Raw genomic sequence first — 26,285 nt, forward strand, 5'->3', positions numbered from 1 at the left:
TGAGAACAGAGATGTCCTTTCATTTATTCATTTAATAAATTAAATAAAATTAAAATAAATAAATTAAATTAAATAGATGATTCACAGAGTTCTTAAAACTGAATCCAACAGATATGCAGACAAAAATTTAAGTACAAATAATACAATCTAACCCTATTCCATTTTCTCAGTCTCAGAAAAGAACTTGCTAGTAATTGGTGTACTTTTCATTAAGATTAGAAAACCTATTAGAGAATGAAAATGAAAGGCACAATTTGGGGTATGTGTGGTGGAGAATACCATCTGTCTCCAGAAAAAGAACTGTGGAGTTTGAACAAAGACCAAGGACTATTCCCTTCAAAATGGGAAAAAACCCTGTTATCTTAGTATGTAATTTTGCTCTCTCTTATACTTTGTTTCTTCCTTAAGGATATGATTTCTCTCTCATCACATTCAACTGAGATCAATGTATACATGGAAACAATGGAAAGACTAACACTGACTTCTGTGGGGGGGGGGAAGCAAGATTGGGGGGAAAATTGTAAAATTCCAAGTAATAAAATGTTTCTAAAAAAAAGAATGCATATGAAAAAAAGAGAATGGTGCTAGGGACAAGTCTTCTACAGCAATACTCCGTCATATTTCTTCCTTAAACTACTTCTTGATGCTATTTAAAAAACACACAGAGCTTTAAAACCTATTGGTCCGGGATGCTTTCCTCATTAGTGGAGATCGATGCTCCTGCTCAAGGCGATAGGCAAAACTGACCAGAGTGGCAGAGAGGAGTATATCAGACTCTTCAAGGAGTCTCTCTCTGAGGCCCTCAGGTTCTTCAGGGGCCTTTGGTGTCCGTCTCCAAGGAATAAGATGGAGGACTTGTTGGAGAAAAGGACTCTAGGAAAAAGGCAAAAGAAGGGGCAGCTAGGTGGCGCAGTGAATAGAGCACCGGCCTTGGAGTCAGGAGGACCTGAGTTCAAATGTGACCTCAGAACTTAATAATTACCTAGCTGTGTGGCCTTGGGCAAGCCACTTAACCCCATTGCCTTGCAAAAACTTAAAAAAAAAAAAGGCAACAGGAGTAAAGCTGGCCAATTCAAGTCCCTGTCCCAGCTTGCTATTCCAGAAACTTAAAGGGATCTTCCCCTGAGGAGACTCAGGATCCTCTCTCTTGGCTGAGTTTTCAATGGAGAGTTCCTTCTATATTGGCTCCTCTGTGTTCTCACCTTCTCTGATTTTGCTGTGGAATTTGATAAATGGGTTCTTTGATAACTGCTATGGATGTTCATTGGGGGCCTGCTATTTGGTGGGGTCAAGCCTTGGACACAGAGCTTGGGGTCACCAGCTTTCTTGAACCTCTAGACTATCAATATTTGAGGAAACAATTAATACAATTCAAAATTCTCTTCAAGGAGAGCAAAGGCTGTCTGACCCCAACCTCCTGCTTCCCTTCCTGGCAGGAATTCCTCTCTTGGAGAAGGAATGGGCTCGAGATGTCTGTTCTGTCAGTCTGTGAGCTAAAGAGACACCTCCATGCGATGTGGGGGACAGCCCTTGATGTATAAGAAATCTACTTTGCTTTCCAAGGACTCGACTTTCCCCTCTACAATCTCCCCTGGCAACAAGCACCTTTCATGGAACAATGAGTGAGGGTGGCTACCTCATTCCACCCTTAAAATCCTTCACCTTTCTATTATGAAGAAGGAGGCATGCTTTAGGCCATCCTCAGAAGTCAGGTTGATCATCCAGGTTCTGATGTCCCCAAAGGGGATCATGGAGCATTAACACACACACACACACACACACACACACACACACACACACACACACACACACACACACAGAGACAGTGCTGAAAATTGTACTTCATTTCACTCCAGTATTTCTCTGACTCCCTCTGGTTTGTCATTTCTTCTTGGGCAGCAAAGTCCTGCCTGCTCCTGCTCCTCTGGGTCACCTCCAGGAGTTGACTCTGTTCTAATGAAATGAATAAGGGCAATAATTTTCATATTAATTATTGGATATGTCTAATGATTGTATGAACTATTTAGATTTTTTTTGGAACTTCCTGACTTTCCAGAAAGCTCAGCTTGCAGCTCAGACCCTACAGCTGATCCCTGCCCACAATTCCTGTATTTGTAAACACTTCTGTTTCTGTTCCTGGCTGTGTTAAACCTGGTTCTGTGACCCACTGAACCATCCCAAGCTCAATGACTCCAATGACTTGGATACTGTCCACCCAAGGCCCAAGAATGCCTGTGTTGTGGTCTAGTCATTTGTAATTTTCACACTTAAAAACCCTAACCCCTGCCAGAAGTGAGTGAGTCCCCCTTCTTAGGAAACTAGTCTTTATTTGCAAGCCATTTCCCTCATTTTCTAATTAAACTTCAATTTGATTCTCAACTCTCCTGTCTCTAACCTGCTCTGTTCGACTGGCCACCCACTGGTTAAAGACTGACTTGGTTTGGTTGACACCTCAAAGGGATGGCACCATCATGACCCTGGAGACTGGGGTGCTGACCCTGTCCTAAGCTGGGGCAACAATGGATAAACATGCCTCAGTCCTAACAAGTTTTGATTCCCTCATTTCTTTTCTAAGGCAATTTTTATTTTAAAATCAGTTTCTTTTCCCTGCGACTGGAATGTCTCTCTGGCTGTAGCTACCCTGGCATTGGGTAGCAAACAGCAAGGGGCCAGGTGAAGGGGCCCACACCAAAGGATGAAGGAGATACAGGCAATGTCTGCAAGAGTGAAAAGAATGGGTCAGTCCTGATCTTCAACATCTTCCACTCCTGGGTGGTCCATCATGGCTCTGGAGCCCACAGAGAAATAATCCTAACTGCCAGAAATGGTCATGAAAGAGATAGAATGTATCTGCTCTGGAGCAAGGGACACTAAAGTGAATGCAGGATGACGTGAGCAGAGCCAGGAGAGCCATCTCTCCCATGACTTCCAACAATGAGAAACGCCCATGGAGCCTTGTTACTGTGTCATCATTAAGATCAAACTGGGCCCTGGAGAAGAATGGAAACAATGCACCTCCCTCCCTTTATTGCAAAGGTGGGGGGGATACATCCAGGCAGCAGAGATGGGGGGGCAGTCGATTAGCATGACTCTCTCTCTCTCTCTCTCTCTCTCTCTCTCTCTCTCTCTCTCTCTCCTCTCTCTCTCATCTTTGTCATGTGCAATGGGGGCCTGGAGCTCTCCCACCCCCAGTGACTAGGAAGCTAAGCACACGTGGCAAGTGTTAGTAGGGGAAAGAATGGCCAATGAGTCCAACCCTTGCAGGCATGTGCAGTGTGCTTGGCTGATGCAATCCCCATGGGGGAAAGGCTGGGGAGCCTGCTTCCGGAGAGTTGTGATGATGTGGAATAGAAAAGAAGGACTTTGGGGAGACCGAGAAACAGGCAGAGAGAGCTGGAATTGGTTCTGCTCTGCTGGCTCCACAATGGCTTTGATAACTGTCCCTAGTGATGTTCCAAAGGCACGAGCTGACCAGAACAAGTCCATTCTGTTCTTCCTTGGCAGTGATTCAAGGAAAGAAAGGGAGAGACCTTGGCCCTTCCTGTGCGAGGGAGGCCACCACGGGGCCTCAAATCTTTGTCTTGCTGCCAGAGACCTTGGGAGCTTCCTTGGAGAGGTCTGGGGAGGGAACCACCTGAGGTCTAGGGACCCAGCCAGCATCAGGAATGACCAAGGACAAGGATTCATGCCACAGTGTTTCAACATTTGAACATGAATTTGGAGGGCCCATAGTTATTTAGAAATGCATTAAGTCTGAGCCTGTTCTCCCCATGGACTGAGGTGTCTGGGAGGGGTTGAGGGGGAGGATCTTGGTACTGATTGTTCTTTCTCTATTTTCAAAGGAAACTTCTTTTGTTAAAGCTAATTGGTGCTAATTGGCTAAATGGAACAAGGGATTTATCTCTGGCACTGAGGAAGGCAATAGAATTAGGGGAGATCCTTTGCCCCTTCAGGGGTGCCCTTGGACCATGAGGGAGAGACAGACAGAGCCAGCCTCACAGTGAGAGAGTAAGGCTGTTTTGGAAATCAAGACACGGAGTCATCAAAGCCACAAACATGCTAGATGGGAAAGTGGCACACAGTTGAGGGCTCAGAGCCATAAGCATGGCACCATAATTCATCTGCTGCCTTTGGAGCTTGAGGCCACCCAAGGATCTAGGAGACCAGGCATGGGTGCTCATGGGCTGCAGCTGAAACCTAGTGGGGACCCTGGGGCATATCTTGGGGAGCACAGGTCCGCCAATCTGGTGGGGGGACAGACTGAGCTCAATCTCTTCCCTTTGTTCTAAAATGTGGCATTACAGCCCGCTGGCCATGTGGTCCACTGGCCCTGTGGTCCACCTTTGGAGCCTTCCACATCCCTGGTCTGCCTTGGGGGGTATTTCATCGTAGCTCCACAAGGTGGCGCTTGTCTCCTTCAAGGTCTGGCAGAAACCAGGTCTCTCCAAGACTTTGCTGGGAGGGTCTATGGGACTGTGGGCCCTATCTCTTTGTGCACCCCTTTTACCCTATCTTCCCTGAAAAGGTGGGGCCAGTCCACAGAGCCTGGAAAAGCAAAGAGAAGGAGGCTCCCTTCTCCCTGAGTCTTTCCTCCTTTGGGCATTGCTCTGCCTAGAGCCCACCTGCTCTGTAGATTTTGAACCCCCTTTTCCAGGATGTCTTCTCTTCAGGCCTGCCTCTCCTGAAACCTCCCTTACCACACATTCATTTGTATGATGGCCCTTATCCCTTACTCCTCCTTTAGACCACAAGGGCCCCTGGGCAAGGGCTGGGACTTAGCAAGGCTCGTGCCTTTGGCAGGGTTTGGCACGGCTGCTCAGCCCACAGGAGAGGGTTGCCCTGAAATCAGCCCTGGCTCCTTCATGAGAAGGCTCCAGGGATTCCCCATTGGTCACTTGAAACTTCTCTCATCCTGGACAAAGAGGATAATAGTCCAGGTGGAAGCAGGGAGGATGTGGTTCTGGGGGCCACCAGAGCCACAGCACCAGAGAGCCAGTTGTCTGTGGTCCAGATCTGGCGTCTCCCAAGCCCTGATAGCCTAGTTTCTGCAGGTTCCCCTCCACAGAAAGGTCTCTCTCTGGGGTGACCAGTTCTCTTTTAATCATAAAACTTGGGGACCTGGTCTCTGTCCTCATCCTTCTCCAGCTCAGTCTCTATCCTCGACCATGGCTGTCCAGAGGAGGCTCGGCCATGGGGTGGGGTAGGGGGAAGTAGTGGGGGGGGGTCGCTTCTCCCATTGAATTGTCTCTTCTGACAACTGGTCAGCATAGGAATGAATGGTCGGTGCCAGTATGTGGCTGGATGCTCCTCAGATCAGCTCTCTCCAGCCCATCTGGCTGCCATTTTCACCTGGATGGCGTGCCGCCACGTCCTCCCCGGACTTCTCCGGGCATCAAGGCCTGAGCTGAAACTGGAAATGGTGAATTCTTTAGGGGTGTATCTGCCACTTTTTATTTGTTTTCTAAAGTCACCAAGCACTGGTGAAGACTCCCATGTCTAGGCACCACCATGAAAAAACCCTGCAGATACAGAGAAAGGCAAAAGGCTGGCCCTGCTCTCCAGGGGCTGCCAGTCTGATAGGGTGGAGGACATGGAAATAACTGGGTCCATTCATGATTCAGTCAGTCTAAAGGGGAGGCATTCCCCAAGGTTTTGCCAAGCCGCTACTAACCTGGACATCTAGTGAGGCAGGTCGGAGACAGGGCCAGGAGAGCAGTTGGCTGTTTAGTAAAGGAGCCGATGTGCCAGTCTGGAGAGTTCTCCATTCCTGGGAGCTCTGCCCTGCTAGGGTTTGGGCAGAAAGCATTTTGGAGGCTTGAGTGATCTTCCCAGGCCAAATCCACCATCAGGCCCCACCAAAGATGATATCACCACCCAAGCAGGAGGCCTGTGAGAAGGGCAAAGGTTTTGGGGGTGCAGGATGGTCCAGTCCAGGGCTTGGGGATGGTGCCAGTCATAGGATGCACTTCACCTAACAAGAGAAAGCTAGCACTTGTGATAAAACAAACGAGGACATTGTTTTCCAAGTCTCCAGGGCCCAGGGCCTGCCTCTGGAAAGGGAGCTCTGGAACCAAAATTAGGATTATTCAATTCTGTACACAGATGGATATAAAAATCATCACTCCTGACAGAGGTTGTGTCCGAAGGGAAGGCCTGAGTAACTTGGGGGGGGGGGGGGTTGCTTGGAAATGCTCCTCGAAGAAAGGGGGCTTGGAGCAGGTGGAAGAGGTGGAACAGGGGACAGCCAGGCAAAGTCAGGGAAACAGGAGATGAGAGTTGGGAGCCGCCAGAAGGCCAGTGGCCAGATCACAGCAGACACTGGGAGGAAGAAGGCCCAAGGAGGGGTGGTTGCTGCTTGGAAGGCCTTTGAACAGAGGATTTCCTATTTGGTCCTGGAGGTGGGGTGTGTCTGTCTGTCTGTGTGTGTGAAGAGAAAGCAGGAAAGGAAGCTGAGAGGAAGGGGAGCACGGTGCTTCAGGGTAGGAGGGGAGAGATGAAAGTGGCTGGCTAGTGGGGGGGCATGAGTTTAGAGGGTCATCCTGGGGGGGGGATGGTGACCCTGGGCAGGCCCATCTTTGTGTGTGGCAGGTCCTGGACCAGGTCCTGGTTGGGATGGATCAGAGATCTTTCTTGGGTCCTTTGTTCTGCTCCAGGCTAGCTACCCCCCCCCCCAAATCTTGACAATTGTCAGACTCAGAGACCTGGGTTTCAATCCCACTTACTGTGTGAGGAGGGTCAAACCAGCTCCTCTTCCTGAGCCTCGATTTTCTCCTCTGTAAAAGGGGGACAATATTCTTTGTAGTGGCTGCCCCCTCCAGGGCCCTGATGGCACTTCTGGGCCTCCTCTCTCTGAGGTCCTTGGATCCCCCCCCCCCCCCCCCCCCCCCCGCCTTGGCCCACACCTCCTTTCAGGGGCACCTGGGGGTGAGGGGGCCAGAGGAGCAACTTCAAGACAGTTGGCCTGGCCCAGGCCTTTGTGGTCTCCTAATGCCCTCGGGCAGGAAGGAGCCCCCACTTCTGGGCTCCAGCTTGCCCACCCAGCCCAAGGATCATGCAAGGCCTATTCTGGGCCAGGCCCAGGGGCAAGGCCTCGGGAAAGTCTGGAGACAGAAGAAAAGGGTCCCAGAGTTCCCTGCCCTCAGGAGCCACCCTTCTGAAAGGTGGGGCCGGCCTGGGAGTGCGTGTGTGGGGAGCCTTGCAACAAATATGTTGCTTCAATGTAGCAGTGGGATTGCCCCGCGGCCTCAGTAGTGCTACAGTGGCCCTCGGGGCAGGTCCCTGGAGAGCCGAGGTGGGAGATGACCTTGGGGGGGAGCCCGAGGGGAAGAAGCAGAGCTGGGGGGCTCCCAGCGGCTCCTGTGCCTTTAGGTGTGGTGCCCCTACTCTGACAGGACCCGGGAGGGGACCCCTGGACCTTCCGTGCCTGCCTCCCGAGGCGATTCAGGGGCTGGGGGGGGGGTGCTCTGGACTGGAGAAAAGCCCAGGCCTCTACCCCTGCTTCAACTTGGCCGGGGCTGTGACTGGGAGGTTCTGTGCAGGATGGGGGGCTCCCCAGAACCCGGGTAGCTAGGGCTTTGGGGGGCTCAAGGGGGGCTTCAGGGTGGAGAAGGCTGTGAACGGGGGACTCCCCAGAAGCAGGGCGGCAGGGCTTTGGGGGAGCTCTACTGGTGCTTTGGGGGGCTCCCTAGTACCGGGGCACCGGCCTTTGGGGGAGCTTTACGGGTGCTTTGGGGGGCTCTCCAGGACCGGGGAGGCTGGGCTTTGGGGGGCTCAAGGGGGCTTCGGGGGGCTCCCCAGAAGAGGGGCGGCCGGGCTTTGGGGGAGCTCTACGGGTGCTTTGGGGGCTCCCCAGTACCGGGGCGCCGGCCTTTGGGGGAGCTTTACGGGTGCTTTGGGGGGCTCTCCAGTACCGGGGTGGCCGGGCTTTTGGGGGCTTCGGGGGGCTCCCCAGTACCGGGGCGCCGGCCTTTGGGGGAGCTTTACGGGTGCTTTGGGGGGCTCTCCAGGACCGGGGAGGCCGGGCTTTGGGGGAACTCTGCGGGTGTTTGGGGGGCTCCCCAGTACCGGGGTGGCCGGGCTTTTGGGGGCTTCGGGGGGCTCCCTAGTACCGGGGCGCCGGCCTTTGGGGGAGCTTTACGGGTGCTTTGGGGGGCTCTCCAGTACCGGGGTGGCCGGGCTTTTGGGGGCTTCGGGGGGGCTCCCCAGTACCGGGGCGCCGGCCTTTGGGGGAGCTTTACGGGTGCTTTGGGGGGCTCCCCAGTACCGGGGCGGCCGGGCTTTGGGGGAGGTCTACGGGTGCTTCGGGAGGAAGGCTCCTAGCTGGGTGGCTCCCCAGAAGCGGGTCGGCCGGGGCTTCGGGGGGCTCCTGGACGCGGCCGGGGGAGAGGGCTGCGAGCGGAGGGGCTCGGCGCGGCGGCGGGGGGCGGGGCGCTGACGGGGGCGGGGGGGCGGGGGGCGGGCCGGCGCTTCCCCGCCCCCGCCGGGCGTCGCGGGCTGACGGGGTCCTCCCCTCGGAGCCTCAGTTTCTTCCGGCCGAGGATGGCGGACGCGGCGGCCCGGGGCCCCTCCGACGGGGGCGAGCCGAGCGGGGGCCGCGGGGCCCCCCTCCCCCTGCGGCGGCCCGGGCAGGGGGGGGGCGGCGGGCCGGCCCCCTCGAGCCGCCGCTGCTGCCCCGCCGCCCCCCGCCCCCCCGCCGCCGGCCCGGGCCGCGCCATGGGTCCCCCCGGGGGGCCCCCCCCGAGGCCGCCGCCCCCCGCGCGGGGCCGAGCGGGGCCGGGGCGCGGCGGGGGGGGGCTGCGAGCGACTGGGGCGCTCCGAGACCCCGCGCGCCCACCGCGCCCGGCCGCCCCCCGCCGCCGCCGCCCCCCGCGCCCCCCGGGCCGCCGCAGGGGGAGGGGGGCCCCGCGCCCCCGCCCGAGCGACCCCCCGCGCCCCCGCGCGCCCCGGGCGCCGAGGCCCCCGCCCCCGCCCCCGGCCCGGGCCCGGGTCCGGGGGGGCGCCGCCGCCGCAGCCGCAGCCGCCGGGACGCCGCCAGGTGGGAGACCTTCGGCTCCAGGCGAGTGGGGGGCGCGGGGGGCGCGGGGGTCGCGGGGCCCCCCCGGGGCAGGGGCTCTGCTGGGGGTGACGGGGCGCGGGGGGCGCGGATCACCGCGGGGAGCCGGGGGGGCGCGGGGGGGCGCGAGCGGGCTGGCGGGGGGCCCCCCCAGACCTGGGGTAACCTTGAGGCCCTCCCCGCCCCCCTCCAATCAGTCGCCGAGGCTCCGCGATTCCACCTCCACAACAGCTTTCCCATTGGTCCGCTCCGCTCCACTCCGGGGCCAGCAGCCCCCCCCCCCCCCCCCCCGGCTCTGCCCGCCGCCGCCCCCTCATTGGCCAGCCTGCGGCTCGGCCTGCCCCCTTGCCATCCATCCATCCATCCATCCATCCCCCCCCAGGTCTGCCCTCCCCAGCACTTGCAGTCACTTCTGGGGGGGGTGCCCCTCCTCTGGCCCAGGTTCTGGGGGGGGCAGCCGGGGAGCCACCATCCCTCCGCCTGGCATCTCAGGCCTTCCGCTCCCCACCATCCTGTCTCCCAAGGTTGGACCATCCTGTTTGCCCAGCTGGGGGGGGGCAGGGAGGACCCAGAGCCCAGGAGCCCACTTTGGCATCCGAATAATGGGTGTTGGGGTTCCTGTTCTACCTGCCGCAGACAGCGGTGGACTTGTGCCACAGGTGGGCCATCCTGGGCACGGCCTGCCTGGGCCCGGGCCTGCACCTCTCTGGAGACACATGTCCCCTGTGTCCACACTGGGAGCCTGAGGCCTTCTCTGAAGAGGGCGTTCTTGGGGGGTCTTGGCTCTGCTCCAGGCCAGGAAGCCCCGGGTGCCTGCGGAGTCTGTCTGAGGCCTCCCCTACTTGGGGAGGGCCCCCCCCCCAGGAGAATGCAGCCCCTGGAGGGCAGGCTTTTTGCCTTTCTTTGCTCCCAGTCCTTAAGCCAGCAGCTGGCCCCTGGGGAGGAAGAGCTAAGCCTCCTTTCTGGGCCCCCCAGGGGGAGCCCCATTCAAGCCATTCCCAGGGTCTAAAGCCTGCTCAGACTCCCAGTCGCTCTTGGCACTGAAAGGAAAACATACTTTTCGGTTACAAGTGAGGGAAAATCAAGAGGCCCTTTGGGTCCCTCCACTTTCATGGCCCCCTGGGAACCCCCAGCATTAATACCTGTTCTCACCCTGCCATCAGGCCCCTTGCCCTCTTGTCTTCAGGATCCTGGAACTTCTATCACCTGGGGTCAGTTTGGGAAACCTGGCAGAGGGGGTGGGGAGGTCTACTGCTGGGCTGTGCAGGATGGGACTGCCGAGCCACCTGGGAACTTCTCCATTCTCAGTTTAATGGCGACAATGGCAGCTTTCTGTCCCTTGGCAGTCGACCAGGCTGGAGGCTCATTCCGAAGGCTGCTCCTGGCCCGTCACCAGCCAGGCTGGGTCAAGGGCCGCCAAGGTTGGGGCCCGTTCTTATTTCTGTCATGGGATTCTGGTGCCGGTGACCCAGGCTGCCGGACTATTTGCATGGGTATTTCCCAGATCTTCTCTCTAGAGAGAGGTGTCCGGGAAATTTCATCAGCTTCTCGGTAGGAGAGGAAGGTGGGTGCAGGGGAAGACCTTGGGCTGGAGTTACAGATTTGAAGGATCCAGATTTAGAGCTGGCAAGACAGTAGAGGGGATCAGTGCCATCTTTCTCTTCTAGCCGGGGACACCGAGTCACAGGACTTACCTGGAGTTTGGTGCCATGCAGTTTGGAAGTGGTTCCCTTGTTCCTGGATAGTCAGGAGGGTGGGAGTCTCCTGGTTGGCTGCTGGTGCCAGCTCACCCAAGAAGGAGCAGCCCAAGTTGCTGAATCCCCCCCCCCTCCAGGTGTCAGGGGTTTGTGCTGTTGGAGTGGAGTGAGCCAGACTCTCTGTGGGTGGTGGTTCCAGCAGCTTGCCTAGGCCTTCCCAAGCCTGGGACCCAGGACTGGCCACATTTCTAGCTTATGGTGGCCCACCTGGCTTGGCCACCATGATTTAAGCCTGGATTGTCGAGTCACAGGCTGCTCTTGGTAGACCAAGAAGCTTGGGAAATTGAGGTAGAGATGAAGGCCAGTGACCCAGCCAGAAGAGAGAGGCCTGGAGACAGTAAATGAAATTCAAGTGAGAGGAAGAATGAGTGAGCCAACACAACTGGAGTGTGGGAAGACCAGTGAAGTGTAAAAAAGATTGGGGAACTCAGAAGAGACTGACTAGTGAAGGACCTGAAGCACTTTCAGGGGTTTTCACAGTGGATCTTGGGAGGTCACAGGAACCCCTAGAGGAGTCTGAATCAGGGGGCACTGTGTGCTGTGGTCAGACTAGGCTTTGGGAGAATCACTTTGGAGGGAATGGGGTGCAGTAGGAAGAGACCTGAGGCCACGGAACAGGCTCATTTAGGAGGTTCTTGTAATAATTACGATTAGGGTTAACAGATTAGGAGTCAGAGCCAGGAGAGAGAGATGGAAATGACAGGATTCAGCACCTGATACCAGGGAATTGGGAGGAGGAGTCCGTGTGGGGCTGAGATAAGAAGCTCAGTTCTAGACATACTGTGAAAAGAGGCAGATGGAACATCCTGTTTGGAAGGTCCAGTAGGAGATGAGAGTTGAGAGCCTGGGTCCAGAAAGATAGAAATGCCTTAGAGCCATCTGCAAAGACACAGTATTGAATCTATGGGAGCTGATGAAACCATCAAGTAAAGTGGTATGGAAGGAGAGTTGGGCCCAGGACAGAACTTTGGAGGATGCCGGGATTAGTGGGTGTAAGCTGTGTCTGATAAAGATCTCTGTTGAAGAGAAACTGAAGCATGATGTTCCAAGCACATCATTTCTGAGCTAGGCTGGCCCTTGCCAATAAGGGAGATCCCCAAGCTCCTTGGTGGCCGAGGGTTGGTTGGTTCTTGTCCTTTGTTATCCTGGAAGACCAAAGTGACATCACTCTGACAGAGACAGTTAACATTGTGTCTGGCTGGGGCCGAGTTCCCAGTACTCCTCCACAGGCTGGGCACACGGGGCCCATGGGAACGCCTGGGGGGAGTCTCAACACTTGTGCATCTCATGTTTCCATGCTGCACAGTCAGTTCCAAAGTTCTTAAGAGAAACCTCCAGGGTGTTCCTGGGAGCCGGCGGGGGGGGGGGTGCACTTGAGTTGACAGAGCAGGCTTTTCTACACTTGGCGAAGGTGGAGGGTTGGCTTCCATTTAGCTTGATTTACCCAGATGCTTTCCATGACAACAGTGTTAACAAAAACTCTCTGGAAAGTCTGGCGTTAATTGGCTCTTGACTTTGAAGCAGGCAGAAGGTCTTAAGGTTCCAGGGATTTGCCCCTCCTCCCCCCCAATCCAGGGCAAGAACCCAAGGTGCAGCCCACAAAGATGGGGAAGTTATATCTTATGGATATTAATTTTAAGTAGTCAAGCTGTCTATTTTAAGTCAAATGAATTCCTAAATGCTGTCTCCAGTGATTAGATAATCAATATTAATAAATAATACAGAATACAGAATAAAGTAGGCTGTCATTTTCATAGTCCCCCATCATGATTCTATGGAACCAGGGCTCAATTGAATCATCATCTATAGACAAGTTGATATAGTCAGGAATGATCAGCATCTTTGTAATTAAATTAGTAATGGACCAACGGAAAGAAATAATTACTGGCTTCCACAATTTATGCAAGGCCAGCTAGGAGAACTTTGATTATTACTGTTACAAATGACCCGTACCTTCTCATCTCCGTGTTGTGATGATTAGACTGGTCTTGGGTGCTCCAGGCTTAAGCCTTGCTCCCCTCAGTGTGTTGACAAAATCTGCTGGAGCAGTCCCCTTTGCCAAGCTGGCCTTGCACGTTGGAAAGGCAGATTATCCATGTCTTCCGAAGACCTTTGTACCCCTGGAATCCCCTCCCCAGTGTCCATTTCCTCTCCAGGAGGAAGTAGGTCTCAGCTGATGGCAGCTCTGTAGGTGGCTTTTCTTAAAAGGGCTGGTCCTGGGTATTTCTGCTATAGTCCTTCTACCAAGCAGATCTTAATATAATTTAGAAACCAATTGAGATAGTGAACTATAGAACATCAAGTCAGGAACCCATTCTGGAACTCTGAAACTTCAGAGAATTTAACGTGAAAATGGAGGAAATGGCCAATGTATATTCCATCAAAGTCACATAGCTTGTTGCTCCTCAAAATTGTGCTCCATTTAATTTCAGAATAAAATGACCTTCATTTTTCTTTTCATCTGAAGCTAATTCCAATTAATCCCCCCCCCAGGAGGATTTTCGGATCATATTAACATAATGAAAGGATGTGACAATATTGATATTCTCTTTCTGAAATACTTCATTGAGTGGAAGGCCTGGTGGTCACTATTATTTGTAATTTGAATGTCTCCTCACCATCGCAATACTGTCAGAAGTCACCAGGAGGGTAGATCTCTTATGTTTATTACAATGAGAAAATGAGGCATCCTTCTATACTTGCCCTTATCAGTGGAATTTGCTGTGGAAGGCAAAGGGAGGGACATTACAGCATCAATACTGTCACTTAGGTCCTTGTCCCAAGGGGGTCAGGCTGAAAGGCTCCCTAGGAGTCCCAGAGGATTCTCAGAAATCCCTAGGGGGAAAATGTCTTGTGGGAAATGAAGGAGTCAAGATCACATTCTTTGACTTTGACTTTGCCAGAGATGGCCACCCAGACTTCAGGGGCAGAGGGCTTTGTGTTTGAATGATGGACCAGTGGCCTTAGGAGAGAGATCAGACACTTGGACCTGAGATCAAAACTTAGACCAGTGGCAGATTAAAGCCCCAAGAGACTTTTTCTCCAACAGTACCTTTTCACTAAGACAGCTTAGGTCCCGGGCTTGGTGTTTTTCTGAGGTCTTGCTCCTTCCCCTAAGAAGCATTATATTCTAGCCTTCAACTCCCCTCGTTCACTCATGCAGGGAGCATCTGGTTCCAAATGTAGCTTCTCTTTTATTCCTCTGTCTTACCAGATAGCATTTCATGATTTTCCAAATGAACTTAAAGATGAAACTCATTTCTTCTTTAAAGTGTAACTTCTTTAAAAAAAAAAAGTGTAACTTCTGGGAGAGGGCCTAGTTCCTCAAGCCAGAGAGTCTGAATCTGTGCTGTCAGCACCACTGGGGAGGTCTTAGCCCAAGCAGCCACTCACCCAGAGAAAACCAGGGCCACTTTATTCTCCCATCAGTAAGTTGTGATTTCCGAATTTAAAACTAAATATGCCCTATTAAGCAATTAGCAGTTTGCAAAGAACAAATGTGTTATAGAACAGATTTATAATCTAGCAACATTCAGATTAAAAGGGGATATTATTTGTCTTAACAGCCTTTCTCAGTTTTCTTCACTATAAAAGAAATGTGCGTACAAAAACCAATAATTCAGTGGGATGGCTTTTTAAATTGTCTTCTGGAGAAAATCACTCATCAACTCTCCTTTGGTTATTTACTAATCCTGTCCGTGACAGGGAAGACCCAACAAGGCTGCCTGAATGGAAGAATACCCCTCAGACCTGGCTGTTTTCTAGTTCTTCAAGAATACTGGAAGCCATCTCGGAAGCCTGTCTGGAGAATGTTTTGATTTTGATTTTTCAGGTAGCAGTTGTGCCTCTGGCTGCCTTTGATTCCCGGAGTCCGTGTCCTTTACCCATCGCCCACTGAATCTTGCTCTCCCTTGGTTGTGGAAATAACATCGACTTGGTGGAGTTCAAAGGGAGCTTGCTCTGTTCTAGACGTTCCTTCACGTGGGCCAAGATAGAGTAACTTTATCAACAGTTACAAAATGTAGATCACAGCGGTGGATGAGGAGGGGGCCGTTTTCAAACCTCTTTTTAAATCTTAAGAGTTCTACATTTTAAGGCAAAAGGCACTGCATTATTACTGTTTTTCAAAGATAGTTATCACATTTATCTTAATAACTCAGTTGGGAAGTGGCCTCTCAACAGTATTTCACAATAATTTGGAGAAATTTCACACAGTAGTATGTAATTAAAAGCTTATTCTCCTAATTAAAAGAGAATTTACATTTCTAATTATGTCTGATAGTCTCCCAGATTCTATGATAGAAGAGAAACTAGGAGCCTAAAGAATATTGAGAGTTTTGGGTTTTCCTTTTTTTTTTTTTGATATAACAACGAGCTTTTCAGATTTCATCTAGGCAGGTGTGGCAGACCTTGTCCTGAGAAAACCTTTTCTCTTTTTATCTTTACTCGGTTGGTTGTTTTAGTCCAGAACCTGGAGAGCAACAGTTAACATTTCCAAGTTGCTCCATCTGCAGCCCTGGGGGGGATGGGCTCTAGTTTATTATTCTTTTTTCACACATAAAGAAGATGGATTAAATTTTCTTTTATGCCACAGTTATGTAATTTTGCAACAAACTTTTGACAGGCTCATATCCAGACTTATAACCCATACTGATACTATTTCAAGCTCCACTTTTTCTAGAAGCTCACTCTTTTCAGTTAGTTCATGTTCAAATATTGAGGATGGCCCTCCCAATTTCCCATCTGTTTCCCAATCTCCTTAAATCCCCCAAATGCCAAATCACTTCTTTGACTTGCCTAACTTAATCCTATCAATGGTTAACCCTAGGAGGGTTATCTTTCTGGCTGTGAGCCAGGCAGAAAAGGCCACTCACCAACTTTTTTCTTTTGACAAAGACCTTTATAGCACCGTTATTTAAACCAGACCAAAGAAGCACTATTTTCTTTCTTTTTTAAAAGTTTTCCAACATTCTTCCATTTGCAAATTTACAAGTTCCACATTTTTCTACCCTCCTTCCTTCCCTCCCCCCCTCCCCATAGCAGTGAAACAGTCTGGTAAAAGTTGTACATGGACATTTGTGTTTAACATATTTATAGAATCGTCATGTAGGCAATGAAGAATTAGAACTAAGGAGAAAGAATGAAAATCATGAGGTGGGGAGGAAAAACCTAAGAGACGTTTTAAACAAGTGATCATAGTATGCATTCAGATGCCATGGGTTTCCCCTCTGGATGTGGATGGTGTTGTCCATAGTTGGCCTCTCAAGGTTGTCCTTGATCTCTGAACTGCAGAGAGGAGCTGCATCTATTGTGGTTGGTCTCACAGTGTTGTTGTTAACGAGAAACACGTTTTTCTCTAGTTAATGTGTATTTATAAACTTTTTCACTTAACCCTTCAAAGTCTTATGAAATTTCTTTTGAGAGCTTCCATTGATTGAGGGAGACTAGTAACTAGTCTCTTGACCAAGGCAGTTCTCTAAATCCTTTTGATTTCTGTGCCATCCAGGCCTCTGGCTCTTTTCTGCTTGCCTAAGTTCCTCTACCCTTTTTTGGTTTGGTTTGGTTTTTGCAAGGCAGTGGGGTTAAGCAACTTGCCCAAGGTCACGCAGTCAGGTCATTATTAAGTGTCTGAGGTTGGATTTGAACTCAGGTCCTCCTGACTCCAGGGCTGGTGCTCTATCTACTGTGCCACCTGGCTGTCTCAAGATGTCTCTGTCTCTCTAGTTTTAGCAAAATTCTAGTGAATATAATTATACAAAAGCAGTTAACTGCAATACTGTCCTGTTTGGGTTCTTGAAGGCTTAGAAATGAAGTTTATTTATTTCAATTTCTTTGAGGCTTTAGTGTTTATAAGGGAGTTATATAAACCCCAAACAACTTATTCAACACTACTGCAATTTCCTCTTTGGAGAAGGAAGGCCTTTCTCTCTTCCTCAGAGTTAATCTCTCTATGCTTCATGAAGATGTCCCCTTGGCAATGACCAGGGGAGAGTCCAGAGCCCAGCTCAGCTTTTCAGTTTCTAGTCCACTGTGTAAAAGCAGCTTCCATTTTGGTGTTGAGGAAAGTGAGGAAAGAAACCTGGAAATGTTTTTGTTTGACTGAAAAACTTTGTTCTTCATTGCCTCTTCCATTTACAAAGCCTGTGATATTTTCCAATACTGTAAGTTAGTTATTGTTAGGTGTTATTGAGTTGTCTCATCAAAAGGGAGTTAGTTTTTTTTAGTTTTTTTGCAAGGCAGTGGGGTCAAGTGACTTGCCCAAGGCCATACAGCTAGGACATTATGAAGTGTCTGAGGTTGGATTTGAACTCAGGTCCTCCTGACTCCAAGGTTGGTGCTCTATCCATTGCGCCACCTAGCCACCCCGGGAGTTAATTTTGTAATGATTTTAAATGAACAAAAATCTTCACACTAATTATTTAATTAATACAAAATCAGTCTAGCCATATAATCACCAATGCCACAACTTCAAATCTCAATTCTTACAAGGACAATTCACTGCCAGGATTTCAAATCTCGGACCTAGCTGTTGTCAGTCAATGTTTGCTTTCACTTTTCAAAATTTACTCATATTGAAAAGTGACTGTGAGACTGTCGTTGTTGGCATGTAATTGTGAACATCACATTGGTTTAATTAGGCATAAATTAGACAACCATCCCTTTGACAGCTTAGGCAAATGACATTGACCACTGGATCAAACCAGCCTCTTAAGGAAATGGGTGACTGGAGCCGAATAGAGCAGGCTAAAGACAGGAGAGTAAGGCATCAAACAGAAGTTTCATTCCAAAGTGAGGAAAATGGTGTTTGCAAGTAAAATCCACCTTCCTAAGAAGGGAGAGGCTTAGCATGGAACCCCAAATGGCTAGACTATACCCAGACATTCCTGGGTATTGTGTGAACAGTCTCAATTCATTGGGATCACTGAACTTGTGAGTGGGGTGCAGGCACCTGGTTTGGTTCACTCGGTGCTTACAGACACAGGGATTGTGAACGTGTCAGGGGATCTGGTTGATCACTTCAGCCCCAGGGTGTCAACCTGTAAACTTGGCTTCCTGCAAAGTCAGGAAGCTCCCACAGATTTAAATAGTGTAATCATTATGTGTATTGTATTGGTTAGTATGAGAACTGTATATCTCATTGCAACATTTTTAAAGAGACTGATCTGCTCTTGACGTTGCCTTTTCTTGATGACTTCTTACCCCTTTCTTTTTTTATTTTATTTTAATTTTATTCTTTTCCTAACCCTTTCACTAACTCTGATAGTAAAGCAAATTTGCCTCTTTGTCAATAATTTGTATTAGAAATATCTTTGATTTTTAGCATCATAATTTCTTGATTTTTAAATTTGATTCTATGAGAAATTCTAACAGAAATATTAATTAGAGCTAGCAGGATTTTACCAAAACAAGCAAACAAATTAGTGTCTCCTGGAGATTGCAGTTTGCTGAAGGTATAACTTTTTCTCCTTTTTTTTTTTTTTTTTTTTTTTTTTTTTTTTTTTTTTAGGTTTTTGCTAGGCAATGGGGTTAAATGGTTTGCCCAAGGCCACATAGCTAGGTAATTATTAAGTGTCTGAGGTTGGATCTGAACTCAGGTCTTCCTGACTCCAGGGCCGGTGCTGTATCCACTGTGCCACCTAGCCGCCCCTCTCCATTTCCTATTAAATGACTTCACAGAAAACTATTTTACTTTGCATTTGTTTCCTGAGTCTCCTCTCTCTGGAAGCATTTGGGATTCATCCCATTGCAGGGCTTGCTTGACGCCTTCACTGGCTGTTTCAAAGTCATAAGCAACAGAAGAGGAAATCAACTCCGACTTGGCTTGCTTTGATTCCTTGGGAGCCTGAAGGTAGTCTAAAAATGTCCTGTTCTGCCCTTTTAAAAAACCCATTTCCATCCTGTAATAAATTTGTTGCTCTTTCGAGTATAGTTTTTAAGTGTACCTTTGAAAGAATTTGTAAGCTTCACCCAAGTTCAGACCAGTTGCCCAGAGGGGTCTTCAGAGTGGGAAGCTGACAAAGTGAATGAAACAGCTTTGGAATTAGTTTTCTGATCAAAAGTGGAACTCACTACCCTTGCTGTGCGAGTGAGCTGGGAGCCATTAGAGATCTGTGCTGTATCCATAATTCTCCAATATATTGCTTTAATGTCAAATGGCATAGGTGTTTACATTTAAGTTCCGACTTGTGGAATTTTTTAAATTTAGAGGAATTTTATACCAATTTTTCTTATATTATTTTCCCAAATTGTTCTTGTCTTAATGATTCTCTAAACTTCACCGAATCTCTTTTGAAACAAAATTTGCCAATTTGCAAAGCTTACTGAAACCCCGAAACTCTTCAAAATATCCCTAAAAGCATTCAAATCATAATTTAGAAATTTTCAATAGAAAATAATTAATTTGGTCTCTAAAATGGTTTTGAATTTGTCTTTCATTTCTGCAACTTCTTACATGATTAGTGTTGGAATTCTATAGAGAAAAGAGATTTTTTTTTCCTGAAGACTTTTAAAAGTTTCACTTCTTTCCAGTCTTCTTCTGGCTGATCAGACCAAGAGAAGTAAGGTTGTGTGGTCAGGACAGGACCAGCTTTGGTAGCCCCTGTGGACATGGGTTAGCCCTAAGCTGCACAGATAAGACCAACATTTATATGGGGGCCCTCTGAAGGAGTGGTGAGGGGCAGCTAGGTGGCACAGTGGATAAAACACCGGCCCTGGAGTCAGGAAGACCTGAGTTCAGATCCAACCTCAGACACTTAATAATTACCTAGCTGTGTGGCCTTGGGCAAGCCACTTAACCCCATTGCCTTGCAAAAACCTAAAAAAAAAAAGAGCGGTGGGCATGTCTCACATTTCATCTGTTTTGGTCATTTGCACTTTAGCCAAAGAAATGAAAACCAAATCATTAGGAGCCAGGCTGCAGTTGCCAAGAAATGAGATTCCCAGGTTCCTCGGTGGCCAAGGGTACATTTGAGCCCATAGAGAGTGGGCTTTTCTGTAGTTGGCAAAGGTGTGGGGGGTGGGCTTACATTCAGCCAGATTCACAGGAGGGGATTGCCAGGACATTCTCTGGAAAGTCTGGTGTTGGCAGCCCTTGACTTACCAGCACAAAGGTTGTCTTAGGGCTCCAGGGATTCAACTCTCCTCCCCCCCGCTTCCATTCTAGGGCAAGATTCCAAGGTCAGCCCAGAAATAGAGGGAAGTTCAACTATCTTATAGACATTAATGTTATGTAGACAGACTGTCTTTTAAAATCAGACTGATTCCAGCAATTAGATACAATTGTCAATCAATAATCAATAAACACAAGGGGCAGCTAGGTGGCACAGTGGATAGAGCACCGACCCTGGAGTCAGGAGGACCTGAGTTCAAATCTGGCCTCATACATTTAATAATTACCTAGCTGTGTGGCCTTGAGCAAGTCACTTAACCCCATTTGCCTTAAATAAACTACAGAATAAAGTGAGCATTGGTTTTCAGTTTCACCTTTAGTTGAAGCAAAGGAGACTTATTGTGAAGGCATTGGAAGTCATAGGAACTTTGAGAGAAGGGTAGGGACCCGATGAGACCATGTTTTAGAAAGGTTATTAATTTGGCAGTACACAGGATGGATGGTAATGGAAAGAGCCTGGAGAGGCAGACTGGTAAGCAGACCGTTACCTCCTCAGACCCCCTCCCTCCCTCTCTTTCAACTGAGACTGTGCCCCCTACTTTATGGAAAAAATGGAGGCCATTCTCTGAGAGTGCCCCCTTATTGTCTCCTCCTTGCCTCTATCGCTCAGGTGCCTTCTGTTTCTCTTTCCTCCCTCACTGCCATCTGACTCCTGGCTAAGGCCAACCCCTCTCCCAGTTTCAAGTGACCCATCCATCCCGCCTCCTCTAGCGGATTGGCCTCTCCATCATCCCCACTCTCTCTGTCTCCTGGCTCCTTCCCTTCTGCCTCCAAACATTCTCCAGTCTCCCCATCTTGAACAAGCTCTCATCTGACACTTCCTTTTTCATTTTTTAATTTATTTTTCCAATTTTATGTAAAGATAGTTTTCAGCATTCATTTTTGTAAAGTTTTCTCCCACTCTGCTGTCCCCCACCCATAGCAGCAAGCAATGTAACGTAGGTTGACCATGCACAATCACATTATCCATAGTGCGAATCAGAACAAAAGGGAAAAACCACGACTTCTGCTTCAGTCTGCATTTAGGCGCCGTGGCTGGATGTGGATGGCATTTTCCATCCCAAGCCTTGTAGAATTGTCTGAGATGAGCAGTCTGCTCAGTGCGACTGTCCAGGGCTTTCTGGGTTCTGCTCCCTTCACTCTGCATCAGTTCTAGCGAGTCTTGCCGGGCTTTTCTGGAGCCCATCTGATCATGCCTGCTCATACGACGATGAAGCTCCATCACATTCAGATGCTGGTGCTAGGTCAGCTCTTCCCCCATGGGGGAATCCTCTTCATTTCCAGATCTTTGCCATCAGAGAAAGCTGCTACAATTTCTGCACCCGAGGGTCCTTCCTCTTTTGTATGCTCTCCTTGGGATCCAGACCCAGGCAGGTTATGGCAGGGCCAAAGGGGATACACAGATTTAGAGCCCTGTGGCCAGAGTTCCAGAATAGCTGGGTCACTGCACAACTCCACCAGCTCATTGATCCTTCCATCCCCATGCACTGTCCTCTTAGACCTCTGCTGTCCTTGTGGCAGACTTCTGGGAAAAGATGCCTCCCATAGGGGCCACTACCTTCTCTTCTCCTCTTAGCCCCCGATAGTCTGGCTTCCACCAGACTCTTCTCAAAGTCCCTGGGGGTCATTTAGTTGCCAAATCCAATGGCCTTTTCTCAGTCCTCTCCTTGACCTCTATGTAGCCTGGGACGTGTTGGTCACTCCTCCTGGATACTTTCTTTGCCCCAGATTCCTGATATACCCTTCCCCTCCCCCCATTTCTTTCCCTCCCCTCTCCCACTCCTTCTGTGTCTCCTTTACTGGATCCTTCTCCAGATCACACTTTCTAACCAACCATGGGTATCCATGGTACCCCTTCTCTTTTCTATTGTATTTCACTGGGTGATCTCACCAGTTCTCATGGATTTAGTGACCATCCCCCTGCAGAGGATTCTCAAATCTACCTTTTGAGCCCCAAACCTCCAATCTCTCATAACCTTTCAGAATCTTGAATGCTATCTGGCAAGACATCTTTAACTCATTATTTTTAAACCAAACTTGTCTTCTTCCCCCCTCCCTTCGCTGCCTTCCTATTTTCCTGTTACTGTGGAGGCACCCCCATCCTCCCACTCTTCAGACTCCCAACCTTGGAGTCATCATGGGTTCTTCATTATCGTCCCACTCCCATATCCAAATTGTGTGAGGCCTGCTGATGCCACCTCTGTAATATCTTCTCTCTGGGAAGCGCCCTTCTCTCCTCTGCCCCTGCCCTGGTGCAGACCCTCATCACCTCATCCCTGGATCACGGCAATGGCTGCTGGGGGTCTACCTACCTCAAGTCTCTCCGTTCCCCAGTCCATCCTCTGTGTAGCCACCGTAAACAAGATCTGATTGTGTCATCCCCAAGTTACCCTACTCAAACTCCAGTGATACCCCATCACCTCCCATGGACCTTCGAGGCTCTTCTTGACCCAGCTCCCATCTGTCCTCACCTGTCCTCTGCCATTCGGGACCCTGGCCTCCTTCTGTCTCTTGACTCCTGGTGTCCTCCCAGACCGGGGACATTCTGGAATACTCTTACTCTTCCACTGCAGCTCCTGACTTCCCTGGCCTACTCTAAGTTCCAACTAAAATCTCATCTTCCGCAGGAAGCTTCCCCTCTGTTCTTTCCCTTTTGTCCTGCCCATAATATGTCTGCTTGCTCTCCTCCCTTGTAGAGTGTAAGCTTCTTGAGGCCAGGGGCTGTCTTTTGCCTCTTTTTGTAATTCTAGCCCTTATGAAACTGGGTCTGGCATCCAGGTGGTGCTTAATGATTGTTTATTGAGTAAATGAATGAAAGTCTGAGATGAAGAAGTTGGCCTCCTGGGGCTGATGAGGGCCCCAGAGGGAGGCCCTCTGGTCAGTCTCTGGCCTGGGCCTCTGAGTCTGTCCGTGGTGGGCCGGTGCTGACTGACAGTTGAGCTTTGCCACTGTTGCCTCCTCTGGGTGCCTTTGACCGTCCTTGGCCAATCTGAGAGATCTCTGGTGTGGTGGCTGATGCTTCTCTCTGGGGCACGGCCCCTCGGGGCTCCCTCCACCTCAATTCCTGGCCTGTCCTCTGTTTTATAGACTGGTTATGGGATCAGGGTAGCGGGGGCTGAAGAGGAGCGCTGAGCTTTGGGTCAGGGTGATCTAGGCCGACGAGTGGTAGCTACCTGGGGGCCTTGCGTGTAATGTTGTGGGCACGTCAGCCCTGGCTTTGCTGGACCTTGGGTTTGCCAGTATGGTGCAGAGCTCCTGTGCCGGGAGGGTCCTGTCGGCCATCCCGTCCATCCCCTTCTTTTCCAGATGAGCAGAGCGCAGCCTCTGGAGGGGGAGGAGCTTCCCCAGTTGGTAGGGCCTCCCAACCCCTGCTTCAAGGCCACTCTGCTGTCCCTCCGGGGTCTTGGGGGGGGGGCGTGGTCCTTCTGGAAGCCTAGGCTGCTCCCGGTCTGTGGTGGTCAGAACTGGCTGGTGGGCCGCTCACCCTGATCTTGACCCCCCCCCCCCCAAGCTGGGGAGGGGAGTTTGCTTTAAAAGGAAGTCTGGTCTGTAGGTGCTGAGAGCCTGGGGTCGGGGGCCCTTCTGCCAGCTTTGGGGGCAGGAAGCAGGCAGAGGCTCCCCTCCAAGGACTCTGCAGGGAGGTGGTTCAGCCAGCCCAGGCCCTTGTTCCCCCCTGGTCTGGGGTAGAAGGGGAGTAGTAAGGGCTTAGGGGACCCTGCCTGCCCCAGGCCCAGGCATTTTTCCGGACCGAGCCACCTCTTGGGTGTTCTGCCCCCTTGGGGCCAGCCCAACGACTCCCCCTCTTCTTGAATTTCTTCAGGGGGATGGGGGAGGCCCTGGGGCTTCAAGGGGCTCTCTGGGCCATCCGGGTCTCACGGCGCCCGTGCTCTTGGCCGACTTTTCCTTCCCCGCCACCCCAGCCGGTGCCCCTCTTTGGCTCTTTCCCTCACCTTGACCTTTCCCCAGGGGTTTTCTCCTCAAGCCACCTTGTGTGTCCAGGGTCCCCGACACCGGGCCCTGCCCCGGTGGTCCCTCCCTCTCTTTGGGGTTCACCTCTGTCGAGGGGGGCTGAGCCCCCTGCTGCACCTGCCTGGATCGGTGGCACCCGCCGGGCCGGGGCTTCTCCTCTGGGCCCAGAGGTAGCGCTCTGGAGTAGGGCGGCCGGGCCCAGAACCCCCGGGATCTGAGTTCTAATCCCGCCCTGGCTGCTGAGGCCAGCTCCGTGGCGCTCGAGGCATTCGCTTGGCTGGTCCCCAAAGTGGGGGACCTCGTCTAGACGCCGGGGCCCCTGCAAAGTGGGGAGACCCTCTGACCTGAAGGGGAGGCCTGGCCCCTGCCGAGCCCAAGGGAGCAGGCCCTCCCCCCACCCCCCACCCTGGAGAGGGCGCAGGGGAGATCCGGGGGCGGGGCCAGACAGACCTCGGGGCGGGGCCTCGTGGGGGCGGGGCTGAGGGAGGCGGGCCTCGGGGGCGGGCGGGCCTCGGGGGCGGGGCCTCATGGAGGCGGGCCTCACGGGGGCGGGGCCTCACGGGGGCGGGGCCTCACGGGGCGGGGCCTCACATGGGGGCGGGGCCTCACGGGGGCGGGGCCTCACGGAGGCGGGGCCTGGGGGCGGGGCCTCGGGGCGGCCTCCCTTTGCTGGCCATTTGCCCGGAGCAGCCGCCGCGGCGGGACGAGGCGTCATGTGGGGGGGGGAGGCCGGAGCCGCCGCAGCCGTGGCCCGCCCGGGGGTCCTGGCGCTGCGGCCGGGGCCCGGGGCCGAGCCCGAGGACTCACACAGGTGGGAGCCCCCCGCAGCTGAACCCTGGGGCGCGGGGCAGTGGGGGAGGGGCAGCAGGGCGCCCCCGGGCCGGGTGGGGGAAGCTGGGGGGCCCGGAGGCGGGGCGAGACCCGGGCCCCGAAGGTTCCGGAGGTCACGGGAGGCCAGGGAGGGGGCGGGGCAGGGGCGGGGTCTGCGCTCCCCTCCCCCTCCTCCTCCCCTGTCTCCCCCTTCCCTCTTTCCTCCTCTCCCTTCCTCTTCCCTGTCTTCCTCTCCCTCCTCTTCCGCTTCCGTGTCCGCCTCTCCCTCCCCTCCCTCTCTCCCCTCCCCTTCTCCTCTTCCTCTCCCTCCTCTTCCTCTCTCCCCTCCCCTTCTCCTCTTCCTCTCCCTCCTCTTCCTCTCTCCCCTCCCCTTCTCCTCTCCCTCCTCTCCTCTCCCCCTTCCTCCTCTCCCCTCCCTCTCTCCTCTCCCCTTCTCCTCTTCCTCTCCCTCCTCTTCCTCTCTCCCCTCCCTTTCTCTCTTTCCCCTCTTTTCCTCTTCCCGTTGTCCCCACTGATCTCCACATTGATTTCCAGTGGAGCCGGTTTCGCCAGCGAGGCCTCACAGCCCCTTGCCAAGACTCGGGCGCCTTGTCCTCCGGTCGAGCTCGGAGGGGCATTCCCTGAACGCCCCCTACGTTGTGACGGGTTCCGCTCTCCAGAGTCCTCGAGAGGCCGCGTGGAGTCGGGGACAGACTGGGGCTTCGGGCCGTGCCACCGGGGCGGGGATGGGCCCTCTGGCAGGCCTGCCCTACTCGCCCCCGCTGGTGCCGGGGCCAGTGGGTGCCGTCTTGAGTCTAGGCACCTGCCCTCAGCTCTGCACGGTGCCTCCCTGGAAGTGCCCTCGTGGGGAACTCCTGCATTTCCCGGATCCTCTCCAGGCCCTTGTGACCTGTCAGCTCAGAGTTTGGCAGACCTTTACCTCATGCTCATTTCTGTGGCTTTTTTGCACTGGGCTGGGTCTTGGGCTTCCTGGATGCCCTGGGAGTTAGTGCCAACCTGCCCCTTGCCCTCCCTGCAGGGTATGCCAGGAAGGAGGCAGAGGAGATCCTCTCACTTCTTTTTTGAGGAGCTTTTCTGAGGGGGTGGTGGACTATTGCTGCCTTTTCTTAGGTCTCTGAGAAGGAGGCAGGGGCTTCTCTTGCACAGCCCTCTGGACCCTGTGACACCCCAAGTTGCTGACCGGGGATGATGTTTAGAAGGGATTTCTCTGGTCTTGCTCTCATGATGGGGAAACGAGTTTCCTTTGGGAGCTGCCAGAGGTGCCATTCTGAGGAAGGCTCTTCACCAAGACAATCCTGGGCCTGCTCTGCCCCCACCCTCAGTCTCCTGGAGTCTTTTTATTGAAGCTAATTTATGAGTTGGATGCCTCCTCCTGAGGAGGAAGGGGCTAGACAGACAGGGTTGGAAGAGGAATGGGAGAGAGACAGAAGCAGTGAGAGAGAGGGAAAAGAGAGATGAAGGGGAGAACTGCTCAGAGAACTCTACCAAGTGGCAGGGGCTACTTCTA

General features: G+C 52.0%; 1 protein-coding gene and 1 long non-coding RNA gene across 7 annotated transcripts in view; one reads left to right on the forward strand and one right to left on the reverse strand.

The window, feature by feature from the left end:
- Positions 1 to 1,962: 1,962 nt before the first annotated feature.
- Positions 1,963 to 12,909, reverse strand: LOC141496693 (uncharacterized). Of its 2 annotated transcripts, XR_012471080.1 has the most exons (5): positions 12,763 to 12,909; positions 11,591 to 11,688; positions 6,723 to 6,773; positions 5,672 to 5,971; positions 1,963 to 5,410 (listed from the first exon to the last, which is right to left on the reverse strand). It is a non-coding gene; the product is annotated as an uncharacterized LOC141496693 (long non-coding RNA). The 2 variants fall into 2 exon arrangements; XR_012471079.1 differs by lacking the exon at positions 11,591 to 11,688.
- TRANK1 (tetratricopeptide repeat and ankyrin repeat containing 1) overlaps positions 8,983 to 26,285 on the forward strand; it is a 58,749-nt gene continuing 41,446 nt past the window's right edge. For 4 of the 5 annotated variants that reach the window (XM_074199309.1, XM_074199307.1, XM_074199310.1 and 1 more), the window contains exon 1: positions 24,629 to 24,758. In XM_074199309.1, coding sequence (XP_074055410.1) covers positions 24,661 to 24,758 — 98 coding nt within the window. In that variant the 5' untranslated portion in view covers positions 24,629 to 24,660. Of the gene's footprint in view, positions 9,056 to 24,628; positions 24,759 to 26,285 lie in introns of those variants that run through there. The other variant, XM_074199312.1, reaches the window with a different exon arrangement.

This window comes from Macrotis lagotis, chromosome 8 (assembly GCF_037893015.1).
Source record: "Macrotis lagotis isolate mMagLag1 chromosome 8, bilby.v1.9.chrom.fasta, whole genome shotgun sequence".
Lineage (NCBI taxonomy): Eukaryota > Metazoa > Chordata > Mammalia > Peramelemorphia > Peramelidae > Macrotis > Macrotis lagotis.